General features: G+C 49.0%; 1 protein-coding gene across 9 annotated transcripts in view; it reads left to right on the forward strand.

The window, feature by feature from the left end:
• The window catches only part of C4H4orf19 (chromosome 4 C4orf19 homolog), an 89,853-nt gene that overhangs the window by 65,124 nt on the left and 2,019 nt on the right, over positions 1-22,710 (forward strand). For 3 of the 9 annotated variants that reach the window (XM_045550497.1, XM_045550500.1, XM_045550501.1), the window contains 2 exons: positions 4,530-4,579; positions 22,029-22,082. In XM_045550497.1, coding sequence (XP_045406453.1) covers positions 22,051-22,082 — 32 coding nt within the window. In that variant the 5' untranslated portion in view covers positions 4,530-4,579; positions 22,029-22,050. Of the gene's footprint in view, positions 1-4,529; positions 4,580-11,809; positions 11,822-14,186; positions 14,286-14,722; positions 14,846-18,592; positions 18,750-21,655; positions 22,083-22,710 lie in introns of those variants that run through there. The other 6 variants (XM_045550498.1, XM_045550503.1, XM_045550502.1 and 3 more) reach the window with 6 other exon arrangements.

A 22,710-nucleotide genomic window follows, 5' to 3' on the forward strand; every position in this document is an offset into this window, starting at 1 on the left:
GTTGGAATGAAACAGCTACTGAAACAACATAACTTTTCCAAGACACTATATGTAATAAACATACACACCAAAGTTCTGAAAGAAACTGTGGGTGATAGGAATTAATCTAACTTGAAAATCCAGGAAATCTTGAAAAAATCGTTTTCCAAATTTGCTGCTTCTTCTGGGTTCCCCTTGATACCACCACACACCAGCCTCTTTTCATCTCGTCACTGAATTCGAAGGGTCAAGTCTTAGCAAGTCTTTCTGTACCCAACCCTTTTAATTTTCTCTGCTTATTGCTGGCAGGTCATGCTTCCTAACATATTGCTTCCATCCCTTCTCCCTTTGCCAGTCACGCCATGTTTAGACTTCTGGGCCCACCTCCTAGGGCCCCAGTAACCTGGCCACACATGCCGTCTTCATCTGTTACCTCCAGATTCAAACGTGGGTCTCTCCCCTGTCTTTCACACAGTCGTGTTCTTTCCTACCCTTTTGCTGCTGAACCTGTCCTCTCTGCCTGACTAGTTTCTACCCATCGCTCATGGCCCCAGTTTTCCATAGGGCCTTCCTGGGGAGCTCGACTACACTGGGATTGCTGCTTTTGCTCAAATCCCACAAGGCTTGGCTCTGATTAGCCTGCACCATCAGGTGCTCACCAGGAACAAGCCAATGCCATGTCACTGCCAACTTGCCAAAAAAATGAATTATTCACACTTGCTTCCATGTATGGAAGCATATATATTTCCAAGGCACCAGCAGTGTACCCAAAATGTTTCCTTTTGAAAAGATTTATTATTTCAAAAAGTCATCCTGGGAAAAATTAGAACTTCTTTGAAGTATCATCTTATTTTATGGTTATTGTTGTTATTTCAACATAGGACCTCTATATTGCTTGCAGCTCATAAAATTATCACTCCATTTCTGGATATTGTTAGTTTCATCATAGAAGGTTCTTGGATAAATGGACCAGGTCTTGTACTTCTTTGTATGACTGTGCACAGAGTAGGCACTCACATTTGATAAAATTTATAATATATTCCTGAGATAAACTATAATATAGGATTAAAATGCTATGTTTCATTGAATATTAGATGTCACCAATTGTAACACGTGCCATTATCTTATGTAACATGAAGAGAGAAAATAATGCTGCCAATGTAGCCATGATACGCCAATGGTTGTAAGATGCATTCCAACTCCGGAGATGTTAAAATGTAAATGAATACACATGCATCTTAGATTTGATAAAATATGAATATTGTGTTATAATATTATACATTGGTATTAGATATCTTTAAATTGTCAGTGATTTTTTAAAAGGCATGCAATGTACCACCTATATGCAAGTCACTGTGTCAGGAGATAAAATGTGTAGATATGCAATGATGAAACCATGGCCCCTCCCTAGTAAGAGTTTACAGTCTAATGGAGAGAATATTATATAAATGAATTACATACCATAATCCGAGGCAGAAAGTGATTAGTGCCATGCAAGAGCTTAAAGAGTCAGTAGAAATTTTTTTAATGCAGTAATTACCTTTATTTGGGATTTTTTTTTAAAGTCTTAGCCAGGTGGGGTGGCACACACCTATAGTCTCAGCTACTTGGGAGGCTTAGGCTGGAGGATGCCTTGAGCCCAGAAGTTCAAGTCTAGCCTGGGAAACATAGTAAGATGCCCATCTCTTTTAAAAAAAAAATCTTCCTGGAGGAAGAGGTATATGAAATGAGTTTTGAAGGATGAGTAAGATTTTGCAAAGCATTGATTGGCGTGGAAGCATGCTGATTAGGGGAAATAATGTGTGCCAAGGTGTAGAAACAGGAAAGCACTGGACTGTTTAGAGAATAGTGAAAATTCTGGTTTGGCTAGAGACAGAAGGAGCTAGGGGAGTTTCAGAGCTAAGCTAGAAAGGCCTTGAGTGTGCAGCTGAGGATACGAAAGATCTGGTAGGTGGTGCAGAGCCACTGGAGGCTTCTCAACGGCAGAGGGGCTCGATGAGAGCTTTGCTTTGCGTGGCTGGCTCCATTTCATGTTTTGGATCCCAGTTTAAACACAATCCCCTCAAAGAGTCCATCCCTCACCCTAAGTCCATCTACAGATTCTCACCTATAACTGCAAATTACCATCACATCCCACCGGTTTCCTACAAAGCGCTTATCGCTGATTGTGATGTCTGTGTCCCAACCGCGTGGTACGTTCCACGCGGGGCAAGGCGAGTGTGCGTTCACCTTTCACCTCCCGGCGCTCTCCTATCTCAGCACCTGTTCGGCGCGTCACAGGGCTCAGTGACCTCTCACTGGCAGACAGCTCAGTGCCTTATTCAAAACAGAAATACGGACTGTGTGCAATTATCGATTCATAGAGGATGCTCTCAGACAGGGGCCCAGGGAACAAGCCCTGGCTCCTCTCCACTGACTCCCCTGTGTGACCCTGGATAAGTCACTAAAATTGAGACTGTTTGTTTCTGCATCTTTCAAAATATGGGTTTGGAGTAACTGACTGCTGAGGTCTTCTGTTCAGAAATGCTACATCACTTATGCAAAATATGAGTCTGATGCTTAGGAGACAAAGGTAATGGCTAGAGATTTGTTATACAGGAAATACAGTATAATCAAAATCAAGAGAAAGATCCAGTTCTAAGAATTGTCTCAGTCCTCTGCACAGCATTTGATACCATTGGACTGGTCCGCCTTCTCCCGAGCTGTGACACTGTAGAGTCCCAGGCCTCAAACCTTTTCTGCCGCTTGCTTATTTATTTCTTTTGCCCAGAACCTTCCCCCCATAAATGTATATGTTCAAATCCCATGATTCTGCCTTCTTCTCTCTTCTCATCTCACTCCTTGGAGTGAATCCTAGTGCTCCAAGTAAATGCTTGTCCCTCCTGAGACTCCTCTTTAAATGCTGAGCAATCCTGAATATTCACCCTTCACACATATGGCTGTCATTCTCTGGGTCACGTCATGTGGTGTCCCAGTCAATCCAGTTTCCTGGTACCTAGCACAGGGCTTGTCAAACAGCAGTTCAGAATTATTTGCTGGCTAAACAAGTAACACTCCATCCTTTCCTGCCTCCTCTTCGTCACGTTCCCTCTGCCTGAAAGGCCCGCCCACCGTACCTGGTCATTGTTAGTTTTCCATGTACCACGATTCTTCTCGTCTCTCAATGCATGGCTCATGTTCTGTCAGCTTCTCGGAGCTGCCAAGTTACACAACGTCCTGGTCCTGAACCACCCCAGGGTTTTTGGTGTTCCTCCGATGGCATTGCCTGTGGTCTGCACGATATCGTGTCTACTTAGAAGCGTTTCTTGCCTTCTTGCCTTCCCCAACCAGAGGGTTCGCTTCCTGAGGGCATGGGCTTGGCTTTTCTCATGTCTTCCCTTCCAAGTAACATTTGAATTGAATTACAAGTACTATGGTAAACATTAAGAATAATAGAATCATGTGACATTTGAGCAATGTATTTGATTTTAAGGAGTTACTGAGTAATAAAAATTAATACCAAGTGAAAAGATGTTGCCAAAAAGAATATGAAATTGAATCACTGAAAGGGGGTAATCATTCTAATACTGTAGGATAAATTTGAGACACAGCTCATTCTATCAATATGTAGTTTACTTGGGAGTAAGAGCCTTTCTCAAAAAGGTTGTATCTACACATAGTAAATTATTCTAATAATCACAGAGATGTTGGTAAAAATCTGAACACTTACTGTACTTTATTAAGTTCTATACATAATTATTTTCATTATAAGCAATTTTCTAAATTACAGATTTTATTGAAATGCTATACATTTATTCATTGAAACTTTGCTTGATATGTCCCCAAAAAGCAAATTCCTTGAAGTTTTTTGTTTGTTTGGTTGGTTGTTTGGTTTGGTTTTTTAGTTTTTAGTTGAAATTTTACCCATCAGAGAACAACTAGAGTGTCTTAGTCTGTTCTGGCTGCTATAACAAAATACCATAAACCGGGTGGTTTATAAACAACAGAAATTTATTTCTCACAGTCCTGGAGACTAGGAAGTCCAGGCTCAAGGCTGGCAGACGCAGTGGCTGGTGAGGGCTGCGTCCAAGCAGCCGTCTTTTCCCTGTAGCCTCACTGGCAGAAGGGACGAGACAGCTCTCTGAGGTCTCGTTTGTAAGGGCTGTGATTCCATCCCAAAAGGCTGTACTTCCTAATACCATCATATTGGGGATTAGGTTTCAAAATATGAATTTTTGGGGAAATACAAACATTCAGACCGTAGTGGATAGCTTTGGGTTATTGAACAATTCCAACATGCCAGGCGTGGGGTAAACAGCTTGCATGTGGCACCATGTAACTCTCACTACCATCTGATTCCATAGATGGGACAATGGAACTGTGGTTAGTTGTTAATTGGTTGCTGGATGTCAGGAGCTGGGCCGCAAACCCCGTGCCTGCCCGGGCTCCCTGTTCCAGGCCACAAGCTCCACGTCACCGCCCAGTGCCCCTCGGGAAACACGTTCATGACGCAGCCGGCTGGGAAAAGAGGCAACTTACAGATCTCAACTTTCAACTTTTTTTTGTCACAGGAAGAGAAGTCAAACTTCTAGAGAAACCTAAGGGACAATCTCTGTAACAGGTAAGCCATTTTATTTTATTTTTCTATGCACTGAGGGGAGGAAAGTCTATTCTTTCTACTTTTCATTAACTGTTCTGTCCCTGGGTGTTTTCCCACAGCTTTTGTCACCTAGAACCTTAAAGCCAGTAGGCAGAACAGTCCCCACAGTCTCTTTCTGGCTCATTCAGGTTTGAGCAGAATCTGAAATCTCCTTTTTACTCTTGTTGTTTGGGGTACGGTTGTCACCCGTGTGATGAGGCGTGACTCAGCCACGTCCTCACCCTGGGAGATTTCCGGGCCGTCCCCACGGGCAGTGTGGGGCTCCTCCGGGAAGGACCAGGCCCACAGAATGGTGGGTCTCAGAGTCCGGTCCCGGCACCAGTGCACCAGCCTCACCCGGGCATTTATTAGAAATGGAGTTTCTCAGACCCGACCCCAGACCTACGACATCAGAAGCCGTGGGGTGGTATCACCTCTAGGTGACTCGGGGACACTCTCATTGAGGAGCCAGTGTTGGCCCATCTGTGTTGCTGTAAAGGAATACCGAGGCCGGAGAATTCGTAAGGAAAAGGGGCGTCTCTGGCTCCCCGTTCTGCGGGCCGTACACGAAGCGTGGCGTGGGCGGCTGCGGCTGGTGAGGGCGTCAGGGAGGTTCCGCTTGTGGCCTCGTGGCGGGAGGCGAGGGACAGCCACCGTGTGCAGAGATCACACAGCAAGGGAGGAAGGGAGGAGGTGCCAGGTTCTTTTTGACAGCCAGCTCCTACAGAAACTAACAGAGTGAGAACTCACTCAGCCCTTCCAGGGAGGGCAGTAATCTGTTATGAGAGACTCACCCCCAGGACCGGACACCTCCCACCAGGCCCCACCTCCAAGCCTGGGGATCGATTTCAGCAGAGCCTTGGTGGGGCCGGGCAGACCACGTCCAAGCCACAGCACCCAGACCTTCCTCCCCTTTGTCTTTTCTGGGTCTCCTCCCCAACCTCCTTACCATCTCCACCTTCAGCCCCACTTGTAATACGTTCTTCTGTGTATTTCACGCTAATGGAGCCCGGCTGTTCTCCACTCTGTGTCTCCCGGACGTACTGTTTGCATTATCCTTGGTCTCCTTTGCAAGTGCTCGACAGTCAAGCTGCTGCCTTTGTGCAGACCGGATCTTCCTTTGAGGTCCATGTCATCAGCCTCTTCTGTCCTTTTCCCTACTACTTGCCATCGTCCGGGGACTTCCCAGCCACTCCAGATGCACACCGTAGCTGTAAAGCCTTCATGACCTTCCGCACTCTCATCAACCCCCTTCCACTGCATTTCAGTCACCTTCTATGGCCACATCCTGGACCACGTCCCTCATCATAAACTCTAATGTACGGATGTCAAGGGACCATCTCTTATGGCTCCAAGTTCCTCATGCTCAGGGACGCCAGGTCACTGGCTAGTTTTTCCTAACCACATTAGGATCTCCACCCCGAGGGCTCCCCTTCTCCCTTAGCCGGGCTCCTGGCCACACGGCCCTACCTGTCCACTGCAGACCCACGGCCCATTGCCTCAGCCACTCTCACCGGAACCCTCAAGACCCAAGCCCTGTTGTCTTGTCCCTCAGCCTGTGGGCCTTTTCCCAGATTGCTGGGCACTGCTGGGAGAGGGGAAATGCAGAACCACTCGTGTTGGCCTCACTCAGACTGCCGGTGCCAGCTGCAGCCGGTGCTCAGCTCTGCTCAGCCGGCTTTCCGCGGTTGCTCTTCCTCACCACACACCGGTCCGAATCTCTGCGCTCCGAGCTTTCACACGTAGCCCCTCCAGCGGACAGCCTCGCCGGCCCCGCCAAGAAGCACCAGCCTCCCACTCTGCATCTAGGAGTGTCCTCAGCTGCACTCACTGCCACTCCTTCCCCTGGGGGCTCCAGGGACAAAGCGAGTAGCCCTGCTTCACCCGTGATCTGGACTGGATTTCCTGGTCAATTTCTCTCAACTGTCTGTTTCCTCCTCAGCTTATAAAATGTATTTATCTTTTACCCTCTACAAACCAATCCTGCAATCCTATATCCTTCTCTACTGTAACTGCTCGCTTCTTCTCCCCATCCCGCCACACCCCGTGAGAGGTCTCCATCCTCCCTGCCACGTGTCCCACGCATTCCTCATCCGGCCGCGCCGGACACACCTTCCACCGCTCCACAGCCCTCGCCCACTTCTCACCACTAACCGCCTTGTGACAAAACCCACGTGCACTTTCCATCCTTCCTCCTCTCTGAGGCATTTGACAGCGCTCCTTAGGGGAAGACTCCCTCACTTCTAACTCCCTCCCCTCCTGCTTCTTGGTTGTAATGCCCGATTCCCTCCTCCCTCTCTGAGCACCCTTCCCAGTCTTCCTGGCGGGCTCTCTCTCCTCCACCTACCGAGAGCAGACGATCGGGGTAGGACAGTGAGCAGGAGACTCACGGGGCACGGAGTTGAGAAGGCAAGAAAGACGTCAAACAACTGATTGAATAAAAGGCACGGTGAGAGATGACGTGGGTGGAATAGCAGGGATCTAAACTGGCTGGTTTCGATCAGGTGGGGTGAGAAGGCAAAGGAAATAGCCCACGACAGGGTCCTTGACCAGGAAAGAAACATAAAGTTACAGATTTGTAAGGCCAGTGCAGCTGGGGAAAGAAAGGAGAGATGATGCACTAGGGCATTAGAAAAGATGATAGAAAAAAATTTGCCCTTTATTCTATAAGGTTCTTGCTAGTTTTAAGTGAGTTACTGCAGTCGATATGCATGATTCACTGTAGTTTGTTCTACAGAGTGGCCTCGAACAGTGAGTTAATGAATACTGAACCATTGCTCCCAGAGCAAACACAGGGCCGAGTTCCTGCAAGCCTCTGGTCATAGCATTTTCGTCACCCGATCAATATGTAACCTTGTTTTATATGTGCTTCCATTTAAAGGCACCTGATTTAAATATGTGTTGTTAATTCATTAACATTGAACTCAGGGCTAACAGCACTATACTCATTCCTGAACAAAGCGTATCTAACACACATATTTTCTCTGTGAGCACATTGCAGCCATCCTGCACGTAGCAACACTAGGCAGCACTGGGACACTGTGCCTAGGCTCCATTTTAAATAGTGACATCACCAGCAAAATGCAAAAAGGGGGCAGTGAACAAGGACACCTGTTTAAAATATGGGGGCTGAAATGAGAAGCCACAGCATCACCTTATTTGAACTCAGCTAGAAGCATACACATCAGATGACTTAAATTGTTGCCACTCTGCACACATCCATGAATGGCCACAGTAGCACCATGAGTGCTGATTCTGGGGTTACAAATAAATTCTAGTGAGTAGGTGAGCTCACACACACAGAGTGCACCAATAAGGAGAACCAACTGTATATGCAAAGCATGTAGATTAATACCTGGTACGTAGAAGGGCGGTGTAGGTTTGATATTTTTATCATCATCTTCATTATTTTATGTTACTAAATATCCTGAGGACACTGGACACCTCTTACAAGTTTTAGAAAAGGGGGGTGATACTGATTCAGATTCATGGTCTGAAAAGATCATGTGACTTGTATGTGGCAAAGGTGTTAGAGGGAGACACGAGTGTACCTGACAGGAGGATGCTGCACTAATCCAGGTGAGGGGGGGCTGGTGGTGTAGAACAGGGCAATGGCAGTGCACAGGGAAAGAAGAGGTTGGGCGTAAGGGATACAGTGCGGGAGGCAGCATTCCTGCCTTTGCACCAGATGCTCCCTGGAACGCACTCTGGGAATCCACGAGCACCAGTCTACCCACAAGCCTTTTCTAGTCTTCCTAAGGTTACTCTTGAACTCCTTGTCCTGTGTGGCATTATATGATGTATTTGAATCTAGTGCTTATAAAACTATATTAGGGCCAGGCACAGTGGCTCACACCTGTAATCCTAGCACTCTGGGAGGCCGAGGCGGGAGGATCACTCGAGGTCAAGAGTTCGAGACCAGCCTGAGCAAGAGCGAGACCCCGTCTCTACTAAAAATAGAAAGAAATTATATGGACAACTAAAAATATACATAGAAAAAATTAGCCGGGCATAGTGATGCATGCCTGTAGTCCCAGCTACTTGGGAGGCTGAGGCAGGAGGATTGCTCAAGTCCAGGAGTTTGAGGTTGCTGTGAGCTAGGCTGACACCATGGCACTCACTGTAGCCTGGGCAACAGAGTGAGACTCTGTCTCAAAAAAAAAAACTATTGCTGAACTACAAACTCTTTTTAGATTCCTCGAATCAAGTTCAATACTTGGCACATAATAGGTGCTCAGGAAATATTTGTTGCACGAATGGTTGGTAAGTCATTTAACACACAGCAGAGATCTTCTACTACCTCTTTGTGTCTTAGTAATTAGCAGAATGTCTTACCCCCATAGGTGTCAGGGATATTCGAGGCCTCCAAACCGTGCTCAGTCTTTCCAAGTGCAAAAACAATTTTTACTATACTTCAGAAAAACACTGGGGTTCCAATTCTGCACACATAGGTCATCTACAAGTATGGGACAATTTGTGGTTTTTTCTTGTCTTGTTACCAGTTTATGCTTTCAGCCTTGCATTCAGAAACACATTTATAAAATAAGGTGGCTGGATGGGGAGTTTTCTGAGATTCTTTCTGGTTTGGGCTCTATATTAGTCTGCTAAGGCTGTCATAACAAAATGCTATAGACTGAATGGCTTAAACAAGAGAAAATTATTTTGTCACAGTTCTGGAGGCTGGGAAGTCCAAGATGAAAGGTGCCACCTAATTCGGTTTCTGGTGAGGGCTCTCCTCCCAGCTTGCAGGTGGCCACCTTCCTGCTGTGTCCTCACGGGGCCTGTCCTCAGCGTGCTCTGGACCCACCAGCACCACCGTCTGCTCACCTTGGCTCACAAGCCTTTTCTAACCAGCCCAAAGTTACTCAACAGAGAGATCTCTCTCTCTTCCTCCTCTCCTGAGGCCACTAGTCCTATCAGATTAGGACCTCAGCCTTATGACCTCCCTGAACCTTAATTACCTCCTAAAAGCCCTATCTCCAAATAGTCACATTGGGTTGAATTTGGGGAAGACACAGTTCAGCCCACAGCAGGCACTGTGGGACTCTAGGAAATACCCTGAACTAGTTTATGCTAAGCATGTGGCCCTGACCTCTGCTTGCTTTTGAAGCTATCATTATTTGTAGTCTTATAGGACTGTGTCTTATAAACTTCTCTCCACATGCCTTCCTCCAAAACTTCCTCAACATTTTTAGAGCTTAACATCGTCCAAATGCTTCAGGTTTCTTCCAGAGTACTGCCATCTCCAGGATGAGGCTACTCAGCAAAATTAGAGACATGTCCCAATTCCCATGTGGTCCCAGGGAGGATTTGGTCAGAACATTGCCCGAGTTTATTCAGTGTCTAAAAGTGACCAGCACCCAGTGGTTAAAGAATATTCCCACAATGACCATGAACATGCCACAGCCAACGTTCACTAAGAGCCTACTGTTTGCCAGGCCTGTCTCATGTTTAACTCATGTGCTTCTCCTAAGAACCCTGCAAGCCTAGGTGTTACTATTTTCCCCATCTAACGGTTGGCAAAGCTGAGATTCAGAGAAGAGACTTGCTCAGAGTCACCCAGCTTATAACACTACAGACTTCGACTTCAGAGCCCACTCCCATAACTGCAATACTAGCCTGCATTCTACGCACAGGATGTGTAAGTTCTTCCACCTCTTCCAACCCCCTCTGAGAAAAACCACACCCTTTCTTCTCTCTGTACTCTCACGCAGAACACCTCACTTCCAATGGCAAACATGTGGGTTTTTTCCACACCACATAGCAATTCTTCAACTCTCTGGACACCCAGCTGGGTGTCCCACAATTTAATTCAGTTCTTACACTATCCACCTGGAGTTAGCATCAGACCTCACAACTAAGGACTCAGTCCCACGAGCCTGCCCCCACTTCACATACCAACTGCTTGTCCAGACCTTTGGTGCTTACGTCCGCCTATACATCAGGGCTCCCACCACGCCCCTCCTTGGGCTCAACAGTTTGCCAGAATGGCTCACAGAGCTCAGGGAGATACTCTACTTACGTTGACCAGTTTATTACAAAGGGTATAGACGTACTCGTAGCCAGATGGAGGGTACATAGGGTGAGGCCGGAAAGGTGCTAAGTGCAGGAGCTTCTGTCCCCGTGGGGTGGGGTCGGGGTGTGCCTCCCCCCCAGCACAAGGATGCAGCTCACTGGCCCAGAAGTGCATCCAATCACATCGTCCAAGAGTTTTTATAAAGCTTGATCTCCAGGAAGCCCCAACCCTTTCCCAGAAGTGGATAGATGGGGCTGAAAGTCCAACTCTCTAATCGCTGGGTCTTTTTGATGAGCGGCCACACCCTGAGGCTGTCTGGGCCTGCCCTAAAAGTGACCTCACTCAGCAAACCAGGGCTGATGGAAAGGGGTTCATTATGAATAACAAAAGATACTCTTATCACTGGGGAAATTCCATGGGTTTTAGGTGTTCTGTGCCAAAAGCCAGTGACAAAGACCAAACGTATTTCCTAATATACTGCCCCCTCCTATATGATTCCATACATAAATGCTTTGGCCAGCCCTTCTGGGAATGCAGCCGTGACAATGCAAGTGATCATGCAGTGATGCCGAGGGTGTCCCTGACGATTTCAAGCAGAAAACCTTAGTGATGCTGAGCTTCCTTTGGAACTTGACCCAGAGTCAGGCAAATCAGCCTCACAAGCTGAGTTGCGTCGAGTTTTGTTGGAGGATGTTATTGCAATGCTCCGGAGTGTGACAGAAGAGGGTCCACTGCGTCCCGTGTGAAAAAGACATAGAACTGCATGTGTTGAGTGAAAAAATATTGTCTTCATTTCAGATTTTAAAAATCTCCTTCTCAAGTAAACTACGTTTGTATTATCTGAGAATTCTCTAAAGTACACTTGTCCATATCGTCAGAAACTAAAGGCCGCGCGGGAGGTCATGGCCTGACCCTGGCTCCTGGTGGGTCTGCATCCTGGTGCTGCAGGGATTCTGCCTGCACAGCAGGCTTGCTTTGGTTTCGAATGACGTGGTCTGTCGGTGCATCCAGGAGCCAGGCTCTACCCCAGCAGCAGACTCTGGAGAAAACGTCTACCTCTGCACCGCTGGTGGAAGCCTGTGGTTGTCTACGAGAGTGCGTGTGCAGTGAGTCCGGATCTTTCTATGGTCTCAGCCACGGCCCTTCCAGAGCTATCTGTGACAACCGGCGTGACTTCCTCAACACACATATACTTCGAAAGCATGTTGGTGAGCACTTGGGGATATCTGGATTACCAGCTACAAGAGTTTTAGGTATTTTTCTTAAGGTGTTGAATTGGAGCCTCACTGAGGCATTTAGGGGTTAAAAATCAGCTTCCCGATATGACACTGATAATGGGGACAGGCTAACAGGGCCGATGCCTGTACCAGGAATAGGCAGTACCTTCTGCATCTTGGCAGACGTAAGGAACATCTCGACTTCTTTTGTAACCACCCCTCACACCCGTGGATGATGTTGAACATTTTCGTGAGATTACTGAAAACAGTAAGAGGGTCCATATGCCCCTATCCTTTCTCCAGTGGCAGTTTTAGACTATTAATACTGATATTCAGGAGGAGTTTAGGTGCTTGGAAGGGAAGCTAGGGGACCCCACCCTGCAGTGGCGCTGCACGGCACACAGACTGCTCTGGGCTGGGGAGGGGAGGACAGCTTGGTGGCCGTGGGGCCACAGTCCTTCCCCAGGAAGCAGCAACACGCACAGCACAAGGTAACAATTTTTGCAGAGTCCAAGGCTTTGTGTTATTTAGTAACTTGAACAGAAAACCTGTGGCCAGGATTTTATCTGCAATAGGCAAGATCCAGCCAGGACTGGAGACCCCCCTCTTTCAGAGGGAGTTTTATCTGGTCATTCGGTTACTCGGGTATTGGAAGAGCTGAGAACCAAATGAGACGGCGAGGTAAGGCGGAGACTCAAAGCAGGAAGACGTTTCCACCCGCCATGAGGGACAGAAGCGGATTCCGGGGCAGGGCCTGGGGCCGCGGGGAGGGGCTGCCACGCTGGCCCCGTGGAGGGAAGCGCGGTTGGGCGTCCGGAGCGGTAGAGACACACGGTCACTGCCGGGGCGGACAGGATACAGCCCAGCGCGGGGAGCGGGAAGAGGACTACCCTGGCTTCTCCCGGCTTCCGCCCGCGCCTTCCGTCAGCGGGGCCTGCCCGGGTCCAGAGGGCAAGCGGGGCCTCTGCGGCGTGGAGGCCCGAGAAGGCCCGAGAACCGGAGCTGGCCAAGGCGAGGCAGGCAAAGGATCTGCAAGCCGACAGGCGGTGGCCAGCCAGTGCCTTAGGTCTGTTCCAGCCACTCCCCAGTTATTAAACATTTAGTTCGTTCCAGTGAATTCCACAGTATCAGATGCTTGGTTTATTCCAACTGTTCCCTGCAACAGCCCCACAGAGGATAATAGGCTGGACATAAATCAGAAAATGTTCCCATGCAGATTCTGAAAAATGGACACAATTCTTAGACACTTAAGACCACAGTTAAAACTGCAGCAGTTGGGGATGGGATTGGAAACAGTGACTACAGGTGTTGGTTTATGACCAAAACGTTTTTCTAACCAAATGATAGTGTTGGATAACTCGGTTTGGGCCATACCCTTTGTCACCAAAAGGAGTCAGCAACGACGGTAGGGACCCCACTGGCATGCCAAGGACACCCCAAGGCACAAGGGTTCTTAGGACGCTGGTCCTCCTTGGAGCAAGGCTCACCTAAACCAGCCAGCAACACAGCAGAGCGAGGAGACCTGGACTGCCTTTATCTCCTTGAAGCAGAAAAGCTATGGTTCTCAGAGTGTGATCCCAGCCGGCAGCCTCAGCTTGCAGGAAACACGAGTTGTCAGGCCCCACTGGGACCCAGGCGGATTCCTTGTGGCCCAGTGTCCTCTGCTTCTCCCTCTGTCCAGCGGGACCCCGCCCGGCGCACACGCAAACCCCGGTCTCTGCTCTGCAGTGAATCACGGCTCACCCGCTCCGCTCAGGAGCCACTCCTGGGGATCTGCAGTTCGCGGAGCTCCCCGGCTCCTCTCCCTGAAACAGCCCCCACAGAACACGGGAGGTGCGGGAGGCCGGGCAGTGTCCCGAGCGCTGGCCACAGCCACCAGCAGAGCTGGGCATTTCTGTTTCACTCTGGCAATTCGCGCAGGTTCTGCCTTTTCACACACAATATTCTGATTGTATTTTAAATGCAAATAATGGGCTTCCTCCCCCAGACCCTCCCCTTGGGCCGTGTCTGTTTTGTGGCTTATCTTGACCACGCCTCGGGGCCCTGGGCCCATCCGAAGATGGGGCTTGCGGTCGGTCACACGGTGGGCGGCTGGGCCCGGGGACAGGCGCGGCGGGGAGGAGCCGGACCCCCCCAACGCCACGCGTCCCTTCCCTCTCCCCGCCCCGCGCGCAGAAGTTGCCCGGCCTGCGGGGGCCGACCGCGCCGTCGCGCCTGTCTGTCCTCTGGAATCCCCCCGCCGCCCGCCCCGTGCCTGGCGGTGCTGGAGGAAGCCGTGGCGGTGCCGTGGTGACTGACGGTGACCGTCTGAAATACTGACCATGTCGCCTCCTTCTTACCTTGCCGCCTGGCAAAGCACCCACGCTGTGCCGTCGTTCTCCAGTCGGGCCTTTCTTCCCGCTCGTGCCTCCTTCGAGACCGGAGTGAAATCGCCTCTGTACGCTGCCACCTGCTGGTGAGTGGACGCAAGCACAGCTGTGCAACTGTCGGGCCCAGAGCCGGAGAACCCGGTCCTCTTGCACAGCCTACGGGGGCACAAGCTGCTTGTGTAATCCAGAGGGCTCGGGGGGGAAACAGCCTACCAGGATGCATGCCAGGAAATACTGATAATAATGAAAACAATAGCAACAACATTACTAAGAGCTACACAATCCTACCTTCTAACTTTTATAACCTGGGGCAAGTTACATAACTTCTCTGTACCCATAAGGACAGTAGACTAATTACATCAGAAAAGGAAAACACTGGCATCAGATCTTGGATGGAGGAAAGGGCCATATGAAATGTCTTCCAGACCCATTACAATGATTGTGATATATTATACTTTTATAAGCACCAAAGGAAGAAAAAAGGGAGTGACAAAAAAAAAAGTCTGTTTCCACATTCAACATAGACGTCAAAGATCCGAAGATCCCGTGAACTCAGCAGCAGTGAAGTCACGGGACCAGGAGCTGGCCTGTTCCTCAGAGTCCCTGCGAGGGGAGCGCCACGGGAGCCGCTAGACACCCCCCTCAGGTGGGCCAGCAGGCAGCCTGGGGCGGGCCAGCGCCGCAGCCCTGTAAACGGCATGATTCCAGCTGGCCCCGGGCCGCACTTCACTGAGGAACACCAGTTTCAACCGAGACATGTCACTTTCAGAGACCCATTCCTTTAGCTCCTGGAAACTTACTTACTTATTAATTTATTTAGGAGACAAAGTCTCACTCTGTTGCCTGGGCTAGTGGCATCATCGTAGCTCACTGCAACCTCAAACTCCTGGGCTCAAGCGATCCTCCTGCCTCAGCCTCCCGAGTAGCTGGGACTACAGGCTCAAGGCACCACGCCCGGCTAATTTTTCTATTTTTTGTACGGACGAGTTCTTGCTCTTGCTCAGGCTGGTCCCAAACTCCAGGCCTCAAGGGATCCTCCCACCTCAGGCTCCCAGAGTACTAGGCTTACAGGCATGAGCCACCACACATGGCCTGGAAACTTATTTTTACATGGTTTCCTATTAAAATGCAGGCATGCCAGCAGGCCCAGGGTCGCCGGCCAGTGCTCTGGAACCCACCGGTTGCCTTCCCTCCTGCCTGGTAGCTTGCACCTCCCCCAGCCCACTCCCAGTGGAGAAGGGGGCCACCTCCTCCACCCTCAGGGGTCTCTCTGATCTGAGACCCCCATCCCCCCAGGGACTTTGCTGTGACACACTCTGTCCCCATCCCAGGGGCCCAGGTGTTGGTCAGCAGCCCCTCCTGGCAGAGGCCGAAGAGCCGTTTACCGAAGAGCTGCAGCCCTGAGGGGACGAGACGGAGAACCTGGGGCCGGAGGGAGGAAACCAGAAGAGAGGCTTCTCCATTCATTCATCATCATGGCCTGGGATGAGCGTGGCCTTGGGGCCCAAACAGTTCTGCGATAGGCTAGTTGACAAACTGCTAAGGGGGGTGCCCCACCTGCAAAGGGGCAGCATGAATGCCTGCCTTCAGCGTAGTTCTCAGGATTCAGTGAGATAAATGAGTGGACATTCCCTTTCTTTCCCACTTTACCATTTAGAAGATTATTGGATGTGAGATGAAGTGACTTTCCCATGTCCCTGCCCTTGGTGATGGAGCTGTGGCTGGGACGTGGACTTCTGACACCGGAGCACAGACTTTGCCCGGCTAAGTTCACCCAGACACCATGTAACGGTGTTAGTTTGGGGCATAAAACTCCCCTGATTATTAAGACTGTCACTTCGATAGTCATTTTTCCAAAAGCTTTCCACAAAACATGAGTTCTGTTGGTTGTTAATAAGTTTGTTATGAAAATAAAGTTCTGTGGTCAAATAATTTGGGGAAACACTGGGTTAAACAAAGTGAAACAGTTCCTTTTCATAACCATGAATGTGCTCCTCAGCAGATTAATCTCTGTTGTTCCCAAACCTATTTTGACCAGGGAGACCTTTTTTTTGGAGAGGGGGGAACTAGGAACACATCTCTGCACACAGATATCCCACCAAACCCAGTTCTAGGTGATGCTAACACAAACATCCTAGCACATCGACTACTGAGGCCTGTGGTTTGGGCCACTGGGTAGGTGAGATTTGATCATGGAAAGGGGTAGACCCTCCACGGGAATAATCCATAAAATCTCGTGCCCATCACTCAGTCACTCCCACCCATCACTCACCAGTCAATCCTGCATTTGAGTGACACGGATGAAGTGCCCCGTGGGAGCTGGAGGCTGGCGGGGGGTCAGGCACTGCCGGTGAGGAGTGCGTGTGTGACAGGGGAGGGGACGCTGGCCAGCACCAGAGCTCTGGACAGCGAGTCCCTTTCCGAGATGGAGCAGCAGCCTGAGGACAAGAATCAGAACTTATTTGCCTCCTGAGTTGTAGTACGCGGGGCTGTATATTGGGCAAAGGTCTTCAGTGTGTACACAGGATGACACCTAAGTTCACAAAGCCCGGGGGACTTTTGATGAGCTCCCTTCCAAGACCTTTCTGCGTGGTCTAATTTATAGGGAATATCTTAATATCAGTGATTCCCTGAAGGTGTCAGGTCCTAGCCCAGGTTGTAAGAAGCAGAATAAGAACTGACATTAGATTAGCATGTTCATTTCTAACTTCACACCTTTTTTTCCCTTTTAATTTTTTTATTTTGACATTATTTCAGACTTAAGAGAAAAGTTTCAAGGAAAATACAAAGAGTCTTCATATATCCTCTACCCAGAGTCCCTAAATGTTAACATTTACCACATTTGCTTCATTGCCGTCTCTCTCTACACACACAAATTTTTTTTCTGAATCATTTTAATAAGTTATACATACCATGCTCCTTTATTTCTAAACAATTCACCATGCATTTCCTAAAAACAGGGCATTCTCTTATATAATCCCAGTACAATGACCAAAATCAGGAAATTAACACAGACTTAATACTATTCCCTAGTCCATGACCTTTCAGCAAGAAGGACATGCAGCACATTGGGTTGTCCTGCCTCTTAAGTCTGCTTTCGTCTGGAATGGTTCCTCAGTCTTTCTTTGCTCTTTCATAACACGTTAAGGGTACAGGCCAGTTGCTTTGCTAAATGCCCCTAATGTTTCAGTTAGGGTGTGCTCTTTGGGCAGGAAAATCACAGCAGTGATGGCTCGGTCTCAGTGCACACATCAGGAGCCACGTGCGCTTCCTCAGTCTCACCATGGCCATATTGCCTTAGGTCACTGGGTTGTGGTGCTGCGTGCGAGGGTACCCTCACGCCTGCGGTGGGGGGATACTTTGAGAGTAGATCCACTGCTCACCTCAGACTTGCACCCACTGGCCTCAGTCCGCTGGTGGTTCTTACTTGAAAGGCTGTCAAATGGCGACTTTTCTAGATCCATTCTCTCTTGTATGTTTGTAGGCTGGTCTCCTACTGGCAAGGCAGAGCACTGCATTTCCCTTATTTTGTTTACCTCAGTGTAGACTCATGGATCCTTATAGTAGTAAGTATTGTGATGCTCCAGTTGTTCCAGATTTGGCCAGCAAAACTCCTATAAGCTAACTCCTATGTCCTTTTGACCTGTCCTTGTCATTCTTTCAGACTAGCACTATTCAAAGCCAGCTCTTTCCAGAGAGGTTGAGCCTTTTTCATATTCCCATGACTTCCTGACAAATAGTTTCTCTGTCTGGTTCGAAACTCCTGGCCCTCTCTGGTCTTCCCTTCCCCCACCTCCAAAGCTACCCTCCTTGTGAAACAGGATTTTCCAGCAAGGAGGCTTCACCAGCAACTGACGGGCATTAGACGGCCATCTTCAAACACAGGACTGTTTAACTTCAACACAAAACACAGGACTCCAGGAGCGGTGGATGGACACAGCCATCCTAATGGTGTTTGTTTTTCCCCTGTGTAAACCAAGCAAAGGATCTGCCCTCTGCTTCCCTGTTGCTTTTTTATACTCCAAAGAGAAAGCAAATTTCAATTCTGCTGGGTAATAAAGCACCCAGCAACTGAGCTCTTACCTTTAAGCTAGCTGTTGTCAAAGGGAAGAGAGGAAGAAAGCAGGCAGACAGCTTGTTTTGAACTCAGTCTGGCTTCAAAAGAGCATATATATTTTTTTCCATTTCCATATATCACGTGCCAGACAAGGAGTATTTCCTTTTTGCACCTGGACTTCAGAGAACTCCTTGCTGCAGGCAAGATGCAGATGTGGGAGGAACATAGGAGCAGACAAATGAATCTGATCTGACACATCATATAAGGAAGACTAATCGTAGATGCGGGCATGCAGGGGTTGGGTGTAAATACATGTGTCCCCACCCTTTTCGTCAGTGGTCACACAGCCTTGGACGCTAGAGCCTGTCTGGTTGAGAGAAGGAATGTCGCTGGGGAAGGACAACACGGGGCGAGGTGAGAGAGGGCAGAACCTCAAACCAGGAAGAGGCTGTCCGCACTGGGCTCCGGAGAGGCGCAGAAGCATGGCCCTCAGGTAGGGGACCAGGGGTGGAGGACACCCATGCGGTGCGCCCCGGAGGGAGGCAATGGGGGAGAATCCCAACTGCAAACCCAGTCCTGAAAGGGGGCAGACCACCAAAACCTCCTTTATAATTGCCTGGCTTTGAAGAACAGTATAGGTCCTGTGGTTTCCCTGGGGGAGGAGGGAGCCTAGAAGCCAGAAGCCCTGTCATCTCTTTAAGTGGCAAGGAAGTGGCGGTGTTTGCGTTGGGCTTTCCAACCTGAGCAGTCATCCCATTTTGGCGCCGGTGGCTCCTGTGGCCTCAGCCACAGCAGGGGGGGGGCAGCGCTCTAGCTCCTCCTGGGCCAGTCTTGCATCTCTGGGGACACACGGTGTCACTCGAGACATGCCTGGCCTTTCTTTTTCTTCTTTCTCTCTCTTTATTTCCTTTTTCTTTCTTTCCCTCTTCCTTTCTCTTTCTTTCATTTATTTATTTCAGAAGAAAACCTTGCCCATGGACAACTCTCATTATAAAGTTGACCCGAGGTTTTCAGTGATTAATATTTTATGACTGCTTCAGTTACATGATTGCCATCCAGTCTGCCTTTGTGTTTCTCAAACACTTCTAAGCCCCTTTTTCCTTCTCTTTGACTGTTTTTTTGCTACCTATCCTAATTTTTTTTAAACAGAGTCCAAGATAAACAAATGTATTGCGAGTATGGAAAGAGTCAGGATTTCAGAGCAGACTGTGGAGGGGGCGGGGCGGGAGGGGCGGAGGTGCACGTGGGCTTCTCCCCCGGCTGATCTATACGGCTGACCTGTGACATCGCAGACAGGGAACGTAAGTGGGGAGCAGAGGCTGGGAGCAAAATCCTGGGCTTTGGAAATGGGGTTATTTAACTGTGAGTGTTTTGAAAACTTAAAAGGTTATACGTGTACATTACCGGCGAAGCCCCCGGAGACTTCTCTCTCTGTGGAGCTGTTGGGGCACTGGGGGTCTCTGTCGTTCAGTCAGTCCACGGCTGCTAGAAATACGCCACTGGCCCTTATTCCAGAACCCAGCCCTGCTCAGCACTGCTAGTGCTCTTGTTTGCCTGCCTGTGTCGTGGCAACGAGATGACGTCTTGCTTGTGTTCAAGGCCTCCGTCTATTTTTTATATGCTACGTACGAACAGGGCAGGATGAGACACTGGTCTGTGCCTATTTTGAGTATTAACTTACGTAATCCCCCGACAGTGCCATATGGTAGGAATATTACTGTCCCCGTTTACAGACGAGGTGGCCGAGGTCCTGAGTCCACAGCGAGTGGGCAGCAGAGCTGGGCTCTGCACTGAGTTTTCTGTCCCCAGGGCCCGCCCTCATCACACCTGGGTGACATGGTTGGCACACACCAGGAATGCCTTGACTGGTTACAGACACTCTCAGCTCCTGCTCTTGTTTTTAACCTATAGCCATTAGGGAATTCATTCATTCCACAATAGTTATTAACTGTCTGTTGTGTACCAGGTATTTTCCTAAGCGCTGGGGAATCAGACTTGAAGAAAAGCCCTACTCCACAGGGCTCACTTCATCGTGGAAAAGATGGATCATAAACAAATAAACCTGTGACAAAATGTGCAGTGGTAACATGTGCTAGGAAGAAAAATGAAGCACTGTAACGAGAGAAAGGGTGACAAGAGACACCCAATGGGGTGGCCCGGGGGACTCTCTGCAGATTCGTTAGTCCTCCTGAGCAGGGTCTGACTGACAAGGGTTTGGCGCTCAGGAATGAAGTGACTTGGGGGTGTTCTAGTTTCCTGTGCTGCTGATGCAAGTCACTGCAAACTTGGGGGCTTAAAACAACGGAAGTTTATTCTCTCCCAGTTCTAGAGGCCTGAAGTCTGAAACTGGTATTGCTGGGCTGAAATCCAGGTGTGACCAGGGCCACACTCCTTCCAGAGTGGTTAGTCCGTTCCTGGACGTCCCTTGGCCCGTGACCTCTTTGCTGCCATCTCTGCCTTTGTGGTCACATGTCCTCTTCCCCTTCTGTCCGTGGTCAAATCTCCCTCCACTTCCCTCCCAGAAGCATTCATACCACTGTATTTAGGGTCCACCCGGATAATCCAGGCAAGTCTCACCCTCTCAAAATCCTTAACTGAGTCACATAGTGGAAGATTTTGCAGGTAGGTGTGCATAGAAGGTAGCATTCCCGGCTTCCAGGGATCCAGACCCAGACATCTTTTGGGGAGCCATTTTTCAGCCTACTACAGGGGGTTATTTGTGGATTTTATTTTTCAGTGTAAATCTAGTCCCCTGTGGCCGACCAGCCAATCTGTACATCTTAAACAGCGCCTAGTCATTTTCACTGTGGGCCAAGGCTTATGAAGTAGCATCCCGGGAAATTCATCCACGATCGAAAGCAGGAAGGACGGAGAAGACAGGGGAGGCAGGGACACAGCCAGCAAGGAACGGTGACTGTCCTTCCTGGAGATGGAGGACCGGGCCTTTGACTCTCTTGTTGGCTTGTCCTTTGAAAGGCTGTAGGTATTAGACATGGAGACCCACTTAGCAATTCGTCCACACTAATTTTCAGGATTTTCTGAGGAAAGAGCAGACCGATGGGTCAGTTTTATATGAAGAGATTTTGTTCGGAGGAAAATGATGAGGGAAATCCGGCTTGGGGAGCGCCAGCGGCAGTGGGCAGGTGGGGAGTGATCCACCTTCTGCCAGGGTCCCCATGGGGACACGTCTTAGAGCTGCAAGAGGAGGGAGGCCGCGGATGAGAACTGAGATTGGCCCGGTGATGGGAAAGGCAGGACAGCAGCGATTTAGTCCCGGTACTGATGACTCGGGCCCTAACACTCCTCGGGGCCGAACCGTGGAGCGCTGAGACATCCCGCTCAGTCGCCCTCTAGTTCCTGAGGGCCAACCCCCGGCAAGGGACCTCTCACACGCCCTGCCGCCCTGCCCTGGTCCGGGTCCGTCCTCCGCAGGAGGCGAGGGACTAGCCAACGGCGCCCTCCTTTCTCTCTCTGGCATTCCTCCACGGGTGCTTTCCTCGTCCGTGAGATGGAGATGGAGCGGTAACTCGCGGCGCTGGGAAGGGTCTGGCACAGTGGCCCGTGTCAGCGAGGGTCTGAGGACTCTGAATGAGCGATTTTAGAACATGGAGGGTTCCGGGGAGCCAGCACCCGCCCTGACCCACATGCTAGTTACCCTCTGCCAAGATTGGTGCCTCTGTTAATTTTGAGTATCCTGGAAAGAAAAAGCAAACCTAATTCCTACTAGCATGTCATTCACTGTGTTCTTTACCTTTCACACTTTCTTTTCCAGATGTTAACAAAAAATAATCCAGATGGGGTGCAGGTGCTGTAAAATGATACAAAGGTAAAGTTGAAAACACACTTCACCTAAATGGAGGCATTTGTGATTATCCTGGAGTCACTTTTAAAGACCAAGCACGAATTCAGTGCCTTTTATCCAACCCGGGACACAGTCAACATTGCTCATACATTAAGAGTTTGGAGCTGTTTTGATACCATTTAAGAGGACATGTGGCCTAGATTTTTAAGCTTTTTTTGTTCACTTCCCAAAGCACGTTGGGAACACCATCATTCCCTAAGACTGTATTTGGTTTAGGTTGAATTTACATTTCTTCAAAGAGCTTCAACACAAAGAAAAGCTTGGGTTTCAGAGGATGCCTGAAATGGCATCGCTGAAAATAAATCGCCCCAATCACATATGTGCTTTTTAATTTTGTCCATATTACATTTCATAAAAGTTCAGGTGACGTGAATGAACTACATAAGATAAAGGGAAAAAAACTGATGGTCTTGCTTCCTTAACAAATATTCTATTTCTACTCCAGACACATACATTCATAAGGTTTACTCCACTGCAGTCATAATGTGATGTTTGGCTTTATTTTTAAAATATTTATTATAAGTATCTTTCATGCAACTACAGACTTCATATTTATCAGTGTAATGACAGGATACTATTCATTCCATCGTGG

Source organism: Lemur catta, chromosome 4 (genome assembly GCF_020740605.2).
Source record: "Lemur catta isolate mLemCat1 chromosome 4, mLemCat1.pri, whole genome shotgun sequence".
In the NCBI taxonomy this organism is placed as follows: domain Eukaryota; kingdom Metazoa; phylum Chordata; class Mammalia; order Primates; family Lemuridae; genus Lemur; species Lemur catta.